General features: G+C 33.8%; 2 protein-coding genes across 15 annotated transcripts; one reads left to right on the plus strand and one right to left on the minus strand.

Annotated features, from left to right (window-relative positions):
* Positions 1–554: 554 nt before the first annotated feature.
* On the plus strand, positions 555–8,082 carry LOC104606411 (protein FAR-RED IMPAIRED RESPONSE 1-like). 3 transcript variants are annotated; one of them, XM_088890029.1, is made up of 4 exons: positions 555–1,009; positions 1,448–3,577; positions 3,701–3,765; positions 5,005–8,082. In XM_088890029.1, exons 2-3 carry the CDS (start codon positions 1,487–1,489, stop codon positions 3,761–3,763), a joined length of 2,154 nt encoding a protein of 717 aa, XP_088746155.1. In that variant the 5' UTR covers positions 555–1,009; positions 1,448–1,486; the 3' UTR covers positions 3,764–3,765; positions 5,005–8,082. The 3 variants fall into 3 exon arrangements, with proteins under 3 accessions (XP_088746155.1, XP_010269884.1, XP_010269883.1); XM_010271582.3 differs by lacking the exon at positions 5,005–8,082 and adding an exon at positions 3,881–4,367 and having other exon boundaries at positions 558–1,009; XM_010271581.3 differs by lacking the exon at positions 5,005–8,082 and adding an exon at positions 3,881–4,367 and having other exon boundaries at positions 558–1,009; positions 1,453–3,577.
* A 524-nt stretch (positions 8,083–8,606) lies between these two features.
* Positions 8,607–15,550, minus strand: LOC104606409 (uncharacterized). Of its 12 annotated transcripts, none has more exons than XM_088890035.1 (5): positions 13,272–15,547; positions 12,999–13,103; positions 9,619–9,748; positions 9,350–9,434; positions 8,607–9,205 (listed from the first exon to the last, which is right to left on the minus strand). In XM_088890035.1, the coding sequence occupies exons 2-5, from the start codon at positions 13,093–13,095 to the stop codon at positions 9,065–9,067; spliced, it is 453 nt and encodes a 150-aa protein (XP_088746161.1). In that variant the 5' UTR covers positions 13,096–13,103; positions 13,272–15,547; the 3' UTR covers positions 8,607–9,064. The 12 variants fall into 12 exon arrangements, 9 of the variants coding, with proteins under 9 accessions (XP_088746161.1, XP_019054843.1, XP_088746160.1 ...); XM_019199298.2 differs by having other exon boundaries at positions 13,191–15,547; XR_016077483.1 differs by lacking the exon at positions 9,619–9,748 and having other exon boundaries at positions 13,272–15,541.
* Between the last annotated feature and the right edge of the window lie 1,184 nt (positions 15,551–16,734).

The raw sequence follows: 16,734 nt of genomic DNA on the forward strand, positions 1-16,734 counted from the left end.
TTCTCTATGACAAAAAGAAAGTTTGGGGACCTAAGTGACACTAACTCAAAAGTTTAGGGTTATTCTCAGTATTTTTGGCCCTAATGATAATTTATATTTATTAGTATTGGTTTAAATGATGTATATTTATTTAAGAGCCTTTTTTCCTTGTATGTACTATCAAATTAATTTTTAATCCATTTTATTAATGATATATAATATTCTGATCATTCTTAATTTATTGCATTAACTCTTTTGAATATCCTAATCAAATTACAATCCGATATAATAAGATTCAGATCCAAATACTGATATTGGCATTTTGATCATAATATATCCGGTTCAATCCGATTCATTTGCAACCCTTCTGTTGTTGGGGGACTATAGCCAAATTTATTACTCTTCAAATCTGGCGCTTGATCCATTCGGATTTCGGAGTCCAAAATGGCATGAGCTCCGAAATCTCAAAATAACAAAATTGCCCTCGTAATCTCGACCACAATTCCACAAAGAATCTTTCGAACAGGAACCGGCGAGCGGACCACAAATCATCTGCTTGTCAAATTGAAATTGCAGTAGCGTGCGGTTCACGCATCATAAACGACAAAAACAGAAGCAGCGCGTGCATCGCACGCAAGTTCAGTTACTATTCCCATCATCTTGCTTTCTCTCCGGACCTTGGCCTGAAAAAGAATTCTCAGACACGCGAAGCCGTCGCCGGCGAGGGAGACGGAACCTAGCACCCTCGAGGTGTCTCTCTCTGTTCGTTATTTCCTGGAGGGTTGTTCCTTTCCCCCGCTGTAGTGGAATTAGACCCTACATTCGTCTGATTGTGGGAACAAGATTTCTTGGGTATGATTCTGTTCGGGTTTCCGCGGATTGGCTATCAGAAGCTCCTAATTTGATGTTTGACCTCTCAGTTTCAGAGCAGAAAATACAGTTTATCCGGGTGCAGGGTCTGTGAGTTGTGGATTTCAAACAACCTCCCAAACCCTATTGGGTTTGCGGATAAGATTGTGGGGAAGCCAAGGTACAATTTTAGTCTCTAGTTGTTTGTTTATTTATTCATTTTGTTTCAGATTTCAATTCAATTATGTCGCAGTTGAGTGTGACAAAGTCAAAACAACCACTCTGTACCTTTCAGTTAGTATCTTTTAAGGAGATAAAATAAGCTTTACTTTGAGAACAAAATATAAGGTGAAAGGGGCCTGATAACTGAATGTAATCAGTGGCCTTAGTTTTGAACTTGTTTATTCGAATATGGTTGTTTGTGGAGTCATGTGGTCTGCAATCTCGTATGTACAGTTCCTTTTTGTGTACTGTGTTATGAGACCCTCCTTATGTATGATTGTATGTCATTTAATTTTGGTCTTGTTATATCCTGCATATATTATTTGTTATGCCATTTTCAAAACTATGGATGTTCACTGTGTTTCACTAATTTTTTCCATACTTTTTTTTGGCATAGGACAGAGGAATCTATTGATTCAAAGGTTAAGGTTTCTACATGGAAATAGACCTTGAAGTAAATGCAGATGAACATGAAATGGAAGACTCTAGATCTAATGGATTTGGAAATACAATGAGTGAAGGAGAGACACAAAGAGAGGATGAATTGGCGTTGAATTTTCCATCTGTTGATCATGCTTTTGCTGAAGAGGATGAAAATTTTGAGCCTTGTAAGGGAATGGAATTTGATTCTCATGAGGAAGCATATCTGTTTTATGAAGAATATGCTAGGTCATTAGGATTCACAATCAAGAAGAAGAATACCCGACGTTCAACTCTGACAGGGAAGTTCATTGATGCACATTTTGCATGCTTTAGACAAGGAAGCTATCGTCAAAAGGGTGAAGCTGTTAACTCACGACCTTCTCATAGGACAGATTGCAAAGCAAGCATGCATGTGAAAAGAAGACAAGACGGAAAGTGGGTTGTGCATAATTTTGTAAAAGAGCATAATCATGAGCTTTTGCCTGCTCGAGCATTTTTCTTCCGACGGCGCAGGAGCATGAGTCTAATTAGCAAGAAAATTTTAGATATTTTACACATTGCCCAGATACAAACAAGTAATGTTTGTGCTATGATGTCCTCCAATCAACACAGTGGATATCAAAGTGTTGATTGTCCAGAGGAGGACATTAGGAATCAAATGGATAGAGAAGGGCGATTGGCTATAGAATCAGAGGATGCACGAGCTATGCTTGATCATTTTATGCATATGCAAGAGGAGAATCCTAACTTCTTCTATGTAATTGATTTGAATGATGAACAGCGTTTGAGAAATGTTTTCTGGGTTGATGTTAAAGGAAGGAATGATTATTTCAGTTATGGTGATGTGGTTTATTTTGACACTACATATCTTGCAAAGAAATATAAGGTTCCTTTTGTTCCTCTTGTTGGCTTGAATCATCATTTTCAGCCAATATTGTTTGGATGTGCTTTACTTGCGGATAAGGCTAGACCAACGTTTATTTGGTTAATGCGTACATGGCTCAAAGTAATGGGTGGTGTAGCTCCAAAAGTCATAATTACTAACCAAGAAAAAGCCGTGAAGGCAGCTGTTGCAGAGGTCTTCCCAAATATACACCATCAATTTTGTTTGTGGCATATATTAAGGAGTGTTACTGAGAAGCTTGGTCATGTAATTGAAAGAAATAAAAACTTTATTGAAGAGTTTAATAATTGTGTTTTCAGGTCATGGACAGAGGGCGAGTTTGAAAATCAATGGTTGAAAATGATTGAAAATTTTGAAATTCAAGAGGATGATTGGATTATAACATTGTATGAAGACCGGAAACATTGGGTGCCAGCTTATATAAAAGATACTTCTCTTGTCGGGATGTCAAGCACCCATCAATCTGAGAATATAAGCTCTTTCTTTGACAAGTATGTATACAAAAATACCCCATTGAAAGAATTTTTAGTGCAGTACAAAGTTATTCAACAAGATAGTCATGATGAGGAATCTAAAGCAGATTTTGATACATGGCATGGGGTACCTACTTTAAAAACTCATTCACCTTATGAAAAGCAAATGTCAACAATCTATACACATGAAATATTCAGAAAGTTTCAAGTTGAAGTTTCGGGAATAGTTGCATGCCATCCTAGAAAGGAGAAAGAAGATGGGACCAAGATAATATATACAGTCCTTGACTATGAGGCACAAAAGGAATACATAGTGGCCTGGGATGAAACAAAGTCAGAGGTGTCTTGTTTGTGTCATTTGTTTGAATATAAAGGCTTTCTTTGCAGGCATGCAATGATTGTTCTCCAATTTTCAGCTGTGACTGAAATCCCATCTCAGTATATATTGAAACGGTGGACAAAAGATGCAAGGAGCAGGCATGCCATCGGACAGAGATCTGAGGAAGTAGACTCCAGGGCAAAACGCTGCAATGATTTGTGTCAGCGGGCCATTAATTTGGGGATTGAGGCTTCAATATCTCAAGAGAGTTACGATATTGCAGTTCAAGCACTTGAGGAAGCTATAAGAAAATCTACAAAGGTAAATAACTCTATAAAGTATACCACAAAGCCCAGCGCATCAGCAGTTCATGGTGGTTTTGGCACTGAAGAGACCATGCAAAGGCTGGTATGTTCAACTAAATATTATGATCATTGTGGAGTTGCACAAAATTGTAGTTTTCCTGATAATATGTTTATCAAATATAATGTAGTAATCATTGGTTCTTACACTGTGTTTCCACGCATGTAGGAGCATTTAAGTTCAATGATGCCAGCTTGTGATGACCAATATGACATACAACAGAGATTTTGAGGGTTGGTACCACATGCTATAACTATGATATAATTATTAAGAAATTTTGTTTTCTGTCCATATGCAATACTTATATATTAATCTCCATTTTTGTTTTTGGGATTTCACTTGCTACAGGGATGATTAAATGCAATTCTAGTAACACTTAAAAGTTACTATGGAAATCAACAGAGCATGCAGGATGATAAATATATGGGGTTGAGATATGTACCCAATTTGGTTTTTGATTAAATATTAGATAGATTCAAACTTTGGCAAGGTGGAAAATTTGTAGAGGTGTTAAAATTGTATGGTTAGCAGTTTTTCCTTGATTAGCTGCTTGCTCTTTTTATGATTTAAATTTGCCAACTATCTTTCATGACGTAATCAACTAGTCATGCCAACTAAATTGTAGCAGGAAGCCCTCCATTTTGTACTTAGCCATATAGGCTATTGCACTCACAAAAAATGATGTCAAAGTATTGTGATAATGATTTGAAATTTTAGTCATACCTCCTCTTGTCATTTGTTTAACATTGCTGTCATTAGAGCAACTGAACAACTGATATTAATTGATTGAATTTATGAGAGATAACAATTGGTTGATATTTAGAAGGATTTTTCATTTTGTTTTGGTCTTCTTGGATTAGTGAAACAGTAGTACCAAATTTTTGTTTTCCAATTCCAAGGGTTTCAGATAAAAAGAATTTGGGTGCCACATCTTGCTACTTAATGCTAGCATCCCTGTCATTCATTCAAAAGGTTGCTGGCTATGTGGTTACTAACAATCCTATTAGTGAACAGTCATCCATTGAATAGATCGGTAGTGAATGATGTGTTGTCACTGCTGTTGTGGCTTAGATGGGCGTAAGAAGAGCTTGAAGTGTTTACCTAAGCACAATAAACTCTAACCATGTGCCTAAGAAATATTTTAGGAGGTTATGTTATGCTGTTCAGAAGGGTCTGGTTTCTATACCTATACTGAGGTGGCAACCAGTAATGTTTTATGTGTTTCATTAATCACCTTTTCATGTGGCAACTGTTGGAACAGTAGTTGAATTTCATAAAGTCATAGTGAGCATTAGGTAGGGCAACCTCATTGAAGTGTCATGTCTGCATGTTTGCGCTAAATATGTGAATTTACTTTGATTCCTGAACATGAGCGGCATCTCTCCAATCACTTATTTGTTGCTTGGTGTCATTGGTGGTATCCATTTTGGCTAGAGGTCCTGTAATACTAACTTGTGATTTCTGTAAGGCAGTTATGAACATGAATAGGGGCCATTACTGGGTGTAATGGTAAAATCTCAGGCTGGCAAATATGAGAATGCAGGTTCAAGTCTAAGAGAGGCCACTTGCAAAAAATGCCAAAGGTTAGGACCGTATCCAGTCTACCCCTCCCAAAACCCCAGATAGCTGGGACCAACATTGGGTAATAACTTTTTTATTTACAAACATGAAGTGCTTTTTATGAAATGCATGCTTCCATTTGATGTTGGTTATTCTTACACAATTTACTCGTGTAGTCTGTACTCAGTACCAAGCTGTATTACTTTACGTTTTGTTAATAGCCATATTCAGCTATTTTTCTATGCATTTTTTATTTTCTATTTTGTTAGCTGTCATGGTATTTAACTTGTTTCATAATATACTTATAAATGCCATGGTACTTTTTGAGCCTTTTGAATTTGTAAGAGAATAGGTTGTGTAGTAACTTGTCTAGGAGAGCCCTAAAACCTCTGACCTCACTAGCAAACCTTCTTGTCCAGAGCATAGTTTTCAAGGCGCCAAGCCGAGGCTAGGCGACTGGGGGCGCCTTGTCACCTAGTCGCCTAGGCATCACCTAGGTGATGGATTTTTTATGTTAAAAACATAGATCTTAGGGTAGTTCCCTAGGTACCATAACCATATTTCTTTAATAATTATTCATGATTTTCATAAGAAAAGTATAAATTTCATATTGAAGTATAGAAAATCAACATATTCATGAGAAGAAAAGGAAGAAGGAAAATAGAGTTCAAAAATATAGGGGCTAAACCCTTATTTTTGTTATAGGAAAAGAAGAAACTAAAAAGTATTGGTAGTAGTAGAAGAGGAAAATGTGCGATTAGATAAAAATTTTTAGTTCTTCCTTACTTAGTGGTTCAGGTTTTTAAGTCTTTGAGGGTTCAATACAGCATTTAGCAATGTTTGTGTTAATTAAATCCTAATAAATAAGAAAATAATAAAAAGAAATTAGTATATAAACACACAAAATGATTATTTTAGTTTAATAATGTCTATTTTATAATTATAATCTCAAAAAAGGATGAATAAAAAAGTATTTTATAGTAGGAAGTAGAAAATGATTAGGCAATTAGGCGAGGTGAGCCTCAAATGGCGCCTTGTTGCCTAGGCATTGCCTAGGTGCCCGCCTTGACAACTATGGTCCAGAGCACATGATTAAAATTTGTGTGGTAAATATGTAGATTGAAAAATTAAGATTCTATGGTTTGGGTTTTAAATATATAACTGTTATATGCCATAAAGTAATTTCCAAGAGATAGGTATTTTTGGATAGCCTTCTATTTAGAATATGCTTCTTTTTCTAAGTAATTTTCAGATTTTTTTTTAAATTTGAGTTTAGGGTTTTGGTAATAATTCATTTAAGGAAATTTGTATTTTTGGATAGCCTTCTATTTAGAATATGCTTCTTTTTTCTAAGTAATTTTCAGATTTTTTTTTTAAATTTGAGTTTAGGGTTTTGGTAATAATTCATTTAAAGAAACTTCATATTTTGAGCTATTTTTAGCTCATGTTGAGTTGTTAGGGATGTTGTATCCCTGGCAACTGTGTTTGATAATTAAGGTTAAAAACAATGGTTTAACTGTCTTCCATTATAAGAAAAACAATGCTTTAAATCGGCACTTTATATCGAGTTGAATTAGACTGCATTTAGATCAAATAAAAAATCGAAATGGAAGTGGAAGTATGGGATCTGGGTCCAAAAAATGTATCCCGTTGATCACATTCACATTTGAAGAATGTTATCAAACCAAAAGGTCTCTTATTAAATGGACATACCATATTTGAATTTGGCATACAACCATAGTAGGCACGAACTACATTCCTCACAGCCGGGTGAATAAAAGAAGGGTCGTGGACCTCGTGGTGGAATCCTCCTTGGGTGAATGGCAGAGGATTAAAACCGGGGAATTGGATCATTTTTAGAACTTTTGCTTAGGTGAATTGCTAGAAAAGGCTACAACACATTAAGGCAGAATTCAACCGGTTTTTCCTCGCCCAACAAGCAAAATTCATGAAAATACATGTCCCACTTTGTCTCCAAGCTTATCATTTTTGGTGGAATGCCAATCTATACTCTTTAAGCCCTTTCAACTCTTCTGATATTCAAAGAGGCTTAAGCGAACAGCCTTTAAAATGACTCAGCCGATTTGGGTTCGTCTTATTTTTTTATCAAATATATGGTTTATAGGATGTCCATGTAGAATTCATTTTAGAAAGCCAAAAGCCACTGTACTTCAGTATGGGCATTTATTCAAAGACACTGAAGTGGACAGCCCTTCAAATGACTATCAGCGGGAGGGCTGAGTTGAATATTAATTAAGTTGGTTCAGCTGCTTTGAGTACTCTTTGAGTCTTGATAAGCAATCTAAAAGAGCTGAACAACACAGCCCAAAAAATAGCTGACAGTCGATTTGTCCGATTTTTCACCAGACATATATTTAAAGACTGTTTGCATAGGGCCTACCTTTGGAATATCAAGTGGGCCCTTATGGTTTATTTGTTTTTGTAATTAATGGCAATATTCCTGATCCACACTGTTTGGGTGGAGGTGATGCATGCCTTTTATTTTGGAAAGTAAAAATAACACTACTTATATAGCCAAAAATATTGTATATCAAATGTTAAAACCAGGTTGGTGAAACCACCAAATTCTGTAACCGACAAATATTTTTATAGACAAACTTAACCAAGGAAAAAGATTTAAATAACTTAAAACCAACATCCACCTTATAAAGACCAAAAACAATCTTGACCAAAACCGGAGCAGGCATCTATGGCAAGGAGATGTATGTGAGGCTGCAATTGTTTGCAGTGTATATGCCGGTTTGATACATAAATATATTATTCCTAGTATGTGAGGCTGCATTTGTTTGCCGGTTTGATATGTAGTTTAATTTTGCAAGGGTTTGTATAAATACATTTGTCCATTAAAATTGACAGCTATCATAACTTGTAAAGACATTTTTATATTCAAAATGAGAGAAAAGTTTGTATCAAAAAAGTTGATACAAACTTTGAACTCAAAATTGGTTAATGTAAAAAATGTGGATTTCAGTCTTGGAATGTGTATTTGTACTCATTACAACTAGGGGTGTTCATGAAAAACTGAATCGAATTGAGAAAATCGAACTAGAAAATGCGGTTAACTGATCCGATCAATTCGGTATTTTGAAAAATCGAAAGACCGATTCAGTTTTAGGCTACCCTAAAATACACTGACAGTTAATCAAACTGATCGGTATATGTATTTATATTTTATATATATTTTAAATAAATGTCACAAATTTTCTATATATATTAAATAAACATAGCACAAGTAATGTTTGTGCTATGCCGTAGAACCACTAATGATTGCCAGTCCTATCGGTTCATTATAAATAAAAATTTATATGAACCGTCGGGATGTCAAGGTTTCTACATGGAAATAGACCTTGAAGTAAATGCAGATGAATATGAAATGGAAGACTCTAGATCTGGATTTGGAAATACAATGAGTAAAGGAGAGACACAAAGAGAGGATGAATTGGCGTTGAATTTTCCATCTGTTGATCATGCTTTTGCTGAAGAGGATGAAAACTTTGAGCCTTGTAAGGGAATGGAATTTGATTCTCATGAGGAAGCATATCTGTTTTATGAAGAATATGCATATCATAGTATCGTTGTTCAGACAAACCAGCAAGGTTCAAAATATAGATACATGGCGTATCGGGTCATATCGGTACTTTGTTTTATACTTTTTTTTTTTTTTTTAAAACCGGTTCAGATGGGCCAGTTTAAGGCTCCTCCACCCCCTGTAGGGGCATATCGGAGAGCTCCCAAAAAGATAAGTGTCGATACATTGAACCTTGCAAACCAGGTTCCACACTGCGCTCCAGAATGTATCTCTTGTGCTTGAAGTTTCGATAATTCACGACGGCTTTGTCAGCATGCATTATTGTAGCATCCAATGATTCTCCAATGATTGAGCTTTGCAAAAGGTTCTCAAGATTCACATGATTTCCATCACAAGGCAGATCATTAGATCCAAACACAACATTAACTGTAGGAAAGGATAAGCTTGGTAGAGTTGTCTTGCCTGATTTGGCGGTCACACCTCCATATAGGAAATGGGTGTAGGTCCACCTTCATTGATATTTTCCAGTTAGAACTTAGAAACAGTATTTCCATCATTCTTTCCTGTATCATGCAAAATTAATCTAAAGTGTTCATACAGTTAGAGAAACACAATCAAAGAAAACTAATGAAAACACTACACAGAGAAACCCTTGCACACTAATCTGTTAGCCACGGAGAGGGCAAAAAGAAATCTAAAAGACTTACGAACGAGCAGGCGTGCAGCCATGTTGCAATTCCTACTACTAAAAGAGAAAACCACAGTAAGATACTTGGCCAGATCCAAAATATCCTGCAGATGGAACAAAATGTCAACTTCTACATGTAGACTAGGATGCTGAAGCCAAGAGATTGCTACTTTGTTTTTGCTTTTTACTATCACAAAATCCATATTCCAATGCTTAGCACAAATCAAAATCCTTGAGATTTATAATTCAAATCATGAATCACATTGTAAATTGTAAGATTTTGACAACCATGTTTTCAGCATCATATATGCAGTCCATCTAGACCATTTAGTGGATGTTGGCCAATGTATACGAACTGGACACTCCTTAATTGATGGCTGATGTATTGCAATCCCCAGAAATTCATCTATCAAAGGATCTGCATGGTTGAACCCACACCATAGTGTGAACTATTGGCAATCACAAAAACTCTGGCAAAGAAGATAGTTGGAATATGATCTGTTATTTCCAAGTTATGGACCACTGATGGACAATTGGGCTATGTTTGGTTTGACAGAATATGAGAGAAACAGAAAGTTGAGGAAAAGTTCCTAACAAATTTTGTAAAATTCCTAAGAACTTTCCCTCAACTTTCTGCTTCTCTCTTATTTTCTATCAAAACCAAACACAGGTTGGTTGCATAGACCTATATTTGGACAACTAAGAATGGAAAACTAGACAGTGTATAAGTCAGAATGCGAATATAACAAAAATATTGTTTCCATTTTCCACTTTCCAAACTTTGTGAACTAAATAACAGGACAAGTTCAGAATATGTTCATAGAATTGAAGATATGCTGAAACATGGTCCCTGTCCTGGTGAGCAATGGGTTATTGTCAGTTTATGCAAAGTACAGATGTATTGATTGTGGTCATACTTGAGGCAAATGAGAATTTTCATTTGTTAATCCATGGTTGAAAGACAAAGGCCCTGCAAAAGCCTTTTTTTTTTAGAATAGGTGAAAGTATTTCCATTAATTATGCAAAATAATTACAGTATCATCCATGCATAAAAGCACATTCATTGTAGTGTTTTCATGGCATCATGGTACCACTGATGTAACAGATAAATATAATGAGTATCACACTTAGGGTGTTCAAGAACAAATCAATCTCGTCTACCCCGCTGCACTGGATGTTGGTCCCACTGAAACATCCTCTCTTCTGCTTGATGCCTCTTCCACCATCTTCAAGGACAAATGTAGAATTGGTCTGACCACTGCTAAACAAAATGCACCAAAAGAAAGGACCATGGTTATTCCCAATAAAGCCTACCCCTACTTCTGTGTGTCCTTTGCTTATCAATAAGGATAGGGACTTTTTGTCCCGGACAAGAATGTCAGAGAAGGCTTGTGATGGTTCAATGTGCTTAAACTGACATCCTACTATGCGGCCAGATATGATGTCAAATGTGGGCAACTCTACACCACAATTGGGAGCAAAGATCTCAGTGAAGTCATCATCTGCAGGTTGGCAGCTTAAGGTGTTGTTGCTAGTACAGTTTGCTTTGCACTCCTCTGCATACTGCAAGGCCATACACCCAAGACCAGGATTGTCTTTTAGTATGGGGAGCTTTTGGGCTGTTCTATTCTCATTGATGATATTAACAAGCTCATTTGCAGGGTTTCCTGTATAACAATTGCATGGAATAATCCAAGACAAATAAGAGTACATCAGAAGGAATGGTATGCTTTCACATGTTATTTACCATCAAGGTATTCAGAAATCAAATTACAGATACCATATAAGTTTGAAGATATCAAAATACCATCTAAAAGGCCACTCAAATCTTTTCCTGTTATCAGCAAGGTCCACCGGGAACCTTATTTCATGGATTTGTAGGCCTGTTAGCTGGAACTTTGAGGAAGAGTGATGTTCACAATGGTAATCTTCACCTGAACTATATGATCACCGAGTTTGTAATTTTCCTGGGACTATTCAAGATGTAGTTCCAGGATTTTCTTGTATGTCTAAAACAATCATCAAATAAAACAGAAGAGCAGAGGTTTAATGCTGGGTGTACTGGCAGTAGCTTGTTCGTGGTTTTAAATAAGATCTAAATGGCATGTTACACAGGAAACTATAATCAGGGATTCTGATGGATATAATAATCTGGCTTCAAGTGAACAGTTTCCACACCAGTAAATGGGCAGATGAACTGATCTATGAAAGGCTGCATAACTACACCAGTAAATGGGCAGATGAACTGATCTATGAAAGGCTGCATAAATACTGTAATATGCTGCTATCTTAAACTAGCATCACAGTTATCTGTATTGCTTGGTTTCCTCACTCACCTAGACAGGAGCTCTCAACTCTTTAAGTATACCATTCCCATTCTAATTCCCATAATCCAGCACTTTCCGTGTCAATAATCTTGTTTGATTTAATTTTTATTTATTTGGGCTTCTTCTGATTCATCATTCATTATTTTCCGTTGGCTGACTTGAGAAAAAGCATTAAGAATTAAATACATGGGAAAATGTGGGAATAATTAGCTTAAGAAGAGGTACTGAGAAATTGGAATAACAAGAAAAATCACAAAATTCTTGCAGGACTTACTGTCACTCACCCACACAATAAGTGCATGTCTTGTATGTCTATGATATGACTTCAATAAAAGAATAATTATATTAAAGTAAATGATTGTAGGATCCTTGACTTTTCTGAGGCTGCAACTTCTTAGGGAATCATATATTTATATCAATATATTGGTACATACTGCATTGAAGAATATGCCCATGTTTTGTTCTGCTTACTCCTAGGAAAAAGGACAGCAATGATGGTAAACAGTGTTTACTGCTTTAATCAACCATTAAAATCAATTTATAGTAATTATGCCAGGTAAAAGGACATAAAACTGTCCTATCTATCCATCTAATAACATCATTTGAAAATGGAAATAAAAAACAAATCAGGTTTATGATGACTTAGGCTGCATGGAGGCCTATTTTTCAAACAATTTAAGAGATTGGATTGAACAATAGATCAATTGGAGGTTTCTCATACTGTCATACATCAGACAGGAGAACACAGGTACTTGAACAAACAATCAATGAATACATGAAAAGAGTGAAGTGAAAAAGAAGAACAAGAGTGATACATCTAAAATCGAAAAAAAAATCTGTGTAAGAAAGAGTTGCACACCGATACAATGTATGAAACACTGATTTTGCAAAATCTGAAAACTTACACATTTACAAAGTTCATTTCACAAGTTGAACTCTGCAATTTACAAAATAATGTAAGAGAATAGTGGATTGTCAAGAAACAGAAACTAATAATGAAATCTGTAAATCCTATGGCTGGAATCATCTAACCAGACAAATCTGTGGCTTAGAAATATCCATAATTGGATCTAAAAAGTTAATCCCGACAACTTACATTTCTACTATACAATTTGATATAATCTATCCCATTTCCACCAGATTGTGCATTCTGTTTAGGCTGACTTCCTACTTCATCCAGTAACTAAAAGAGGAAGTAGAAGAAATCTAACTACATCCAGAAGTCTTAGAACAAACAAACCATATTTCCCACAAAGACAAGAAAAAAAAAAGCTCCTGAGACATCAAACTGCTTCTAATTTTAAAACAGATGCAATTTGAAAGAGCTAGGTTGGTACCTACCGTGATTCATGGCGGAAACCACAAAGACAGGCAGCAAGTTAGAAAGAATGAACCAAATGCAGCAACAAAGCTTCTTCTTCATCATCATCACTATCATCACCAACTCTGCACAGATTTTGCTTTTAAGGATTTGAAAAGAGAGAAAAATGAACAAAAATCCGAAGTTCTTGAGATGTATTGTATCCTGCTTACCTTCTTATGACTAGCTAGTTATATTTATCTGTTATTAAAGGAGTGAAAATTGGACGAGAATGGTAAAAGTAAGGACTTTACTCTGCTTCTCCCTCCGAAATGGCCTTTGTATGTGAAGAAAGAGAGCATAAAGAACAATTTCTGAAAATGGGTTCTTCTCTGCTTTCGCCTTTGCTAACAAAATTATTTCCCAAGAAACTAAGAAAAAAAAAACAAATGAAAGGAAATAATAGACTTGTTTTCAGAACTGGGTTTTAGGCTTTTAGCTTCAATGAGCTTTCTTTATGAAGAAATTCAACAGAACAAAAGAATTTAAAAAAAGCTCCAACTTCAGTAGATAAATGGATTTGTTTGTGAAGAAACAAGAAAAACCAAGCAAGAAACGATATTTCAGGAAATTGGGTATTACTCTCTTAATCTCTAGCAATGCAGCATTTTGGTGCTATGGTGGTAATGGTGGAATCGACTGCAAGTTTCCCGGCAAAGGAGGGATGGTCGAGACGACATGATTGAAAATTGCAGACCCGAATACGAAAAGGAGAGACTGCTGGTCCCAGCTAGCCGTTTGTATGAGGTGGCCTCGGATTTCTTTTGATGGAGCGAAATCTGAGTCTCCTATAGTCATAATCCTACAGCTTTCGAACGTGAGATGGGTTCACGGATCATCAGAAGCTAATAATATAATAAGAGGATAACAGAGCACTTCGAATCCACAACGGGAACCGGAGGATACTGGGCAAATAGCAATACATCACGTCAGCATGACGCGTGGGACCTACGGAGTTGACGTGGTATATAATGATTGGCCTGGTATTACTAGTAAAACTGTAGAGGATCTAATAGGGATATTTATGATAATATGATAAGATGGGTTCACGGATCATCATAAGCCCACTAGCAGAGAGTCCGTGCTAAGAAGGGCATGCAAATTACACTCGAAGGCTGTGTTTGGTTGCACTGAATTGAATGATTTTCTTGAAAAATGATATGTGATGGCAAAATGTATTCTTTATTTTGGGGAAAAGGCAGAATTGCTAGGAAATATATGAATCAAGACGACCGATCTGTTTTTAGAAAGTAACTAGCGGGAACCCGTGCGATGCACGGGATTTTTTAAGCGGAAGTTAAATAATGAAAATGGTTATTTATTAAAATACCCTTTATAGTTTCATGGATTTACTAAAATCTACCCTATAGTTAAAATTTTACTAAAACATCACTTATAATTTGCAATGGATTTAATCAATTTTCCATTAAATGATAGTGGAAAATGACAGTGTTGACCATAATGTTCATTTAAATAAATTTAATCAAAAGAAAATAAAAATAAAAATACCATTTTTTCCCTTTATAAGACATGAACAATCACTTTATTGACTATATTTGGTTAATTTTGTTTTCTGTACAAAAAAGTGTTAAGGGTATTTTTGGAATAAAAAATCATGGACCTAATGGAAAAACAAACACTCCCTAATAAGTAAATAAGTTGTAAAATATGTAGGATGTTTTAATAAAATGAAAACTATAAGGTAGGTTTAAGTAAATATGCAAAACTGTAAGATGTGTTCTAGTAAATGACACTAACAGAATCACATAAGAGTATAAAATTGTTTTATATTTTCAAAATTTTAAATAATTAATAATTATTCATATTTTATATATTACTTTTAATAAATTTTTTATAATACAAAAAAATAATTAATTTCAGTTAGGTTTATTCATCAAACTGATGAAATCGACCAACCTGATCAACTCGACCCAATTTGTTTGGTTCTCTAGTATTTTAGGTCGGCTTTGGTTAAAAAATTTCCCAACTCGACCAAGTTGGTTCAATTTCACTTTGGCCATTTGTAAACCAACCAAAATCGAACGGCCTAACCATGGATATATATTAATATTTTATATTTTAAATAAATTTTTTAACATGGAAAAGTGGGACATTTCCCATATTTCTTAGTCTAAAATGTTTTATATCATAAATCTAATTTTTTAATAATTGCACTATAATTTTTAAGTTTAAATCTTTTAAACCGACCGATCAAACCAAAAAATCGACCCAAATTGATACAATTTGAGTGGGTCAGTTTTCACAAAAGTTCAGTTGGTTTTAGCTAACCAACTCCCCAACCTGACCAGGTCAATTTGGTTGGCCAAATAGCTTATGACCGAAACGAACCAACTCATGAACACTCATAATTCTAGATAAATTAATAGTATCATCTCTGATAAAGAACAATAGTTTAATCTCCAATAATTATTGAAAATTTATAGTGAAAATACACAATTATTAAAAATATATTGATAATAAAAAAATACAATAAGTACTAAAAATATATTAACTTAGTCAATAAATAGTATAATCTCAAATAATAGTTTAATCTCTAATAAATATTAATCAATAAGTTATAACAAAAATACAATAAGTACAATAAATTAAATTTAAAAATTTCAATAATAGTAGTTTAATATCCAATAATTATTGAAAGTTTTTTGTTAAATAACAAAATAAAATAAATTTATACATAATCATTGAAAATACATTTATCACAAAAAACAATAAATAATTACTGAAATACAATAAATATTAATTTTAGTATATATAATTATATAAGAAATACAAATTAAGAGTTTAAAATTATTATTAATAAATGTTATTTTTTGAAAGTTATTTTCTCGAATTATTACTTGATATAGGTGAAATTAGTTATTTACATTATTATGTTAAAATATTAAATTATTATTATTTTCAATATTATGTTATAATTATTTTTCTACTTTTCATAATTTTTTTAAATTTATTTTGTCTATTTAAAATCTAGTTATGTTAAATATTTTGTTATTTAAATACTTAAATAATATGTAAAATATTTAAATTTTAAAATATTAATTATTTATTGAATTTAATTATCCATAAAATCATAATCTATACTATTATTACATAATTTCATATTAATTTTGTAATATATTAAATTATTATTAATTTCAATATTATGTTATAATTATTTTTCTACCTTGAAGAAATTTCTTAAATTTATTACATAATTCTGTTATTTTAACTATTTAAAATCTAGTTATGATAAATATTTAAATAATCTAAAAAATATTTAAAATTTTTTGTTATTTGAATTTTATTTATTTAAAGCTATTACATATTCTTAAATATTTGAAAAACATTTAAATTGATAATCCAGAAAAACATAATTTAAATTGTTAGTACATAATTTCGTGATATATTTTGTAAAAATATAAAATTATTTTTTGTGTTTTCAATAAATATTTTAAAGTTATTATATAATTTTGTTAGAATATTTAAATAATTCTTAAATTTTTTAATCCAAACTTTCTTTAGATAGATATAGATAAAAAGTAAGGGAGAGGATAAATAGGAATTAGAGATAATTTAGGAGAGAAACTCTCTACTAAATTAGAGATAATTTTGGAGATAAATAAGAATTAGAGATAATTTAGAAGATAAATTGGAATTAGAGATAATTTTGGAGAAAGTGGGGGAGGTAGTTTAGGAGAAATTTTAGGAGAATAGATT

Source organism: Nelumbo nucifera, chromosome 6 (genome assembly GCF_055504915.1).
Source record: "Nelumbo nucifera cultivar China Antique chromosome 6, China Antique-T2T, whole genome shotgun sequence".
NCBI lineage: Eukaryota > Viridiplantae > Streptophyta > Magnoliopsida > Proteales > Nelumbonaceae > Nelumbo > Nelumbo nucifera.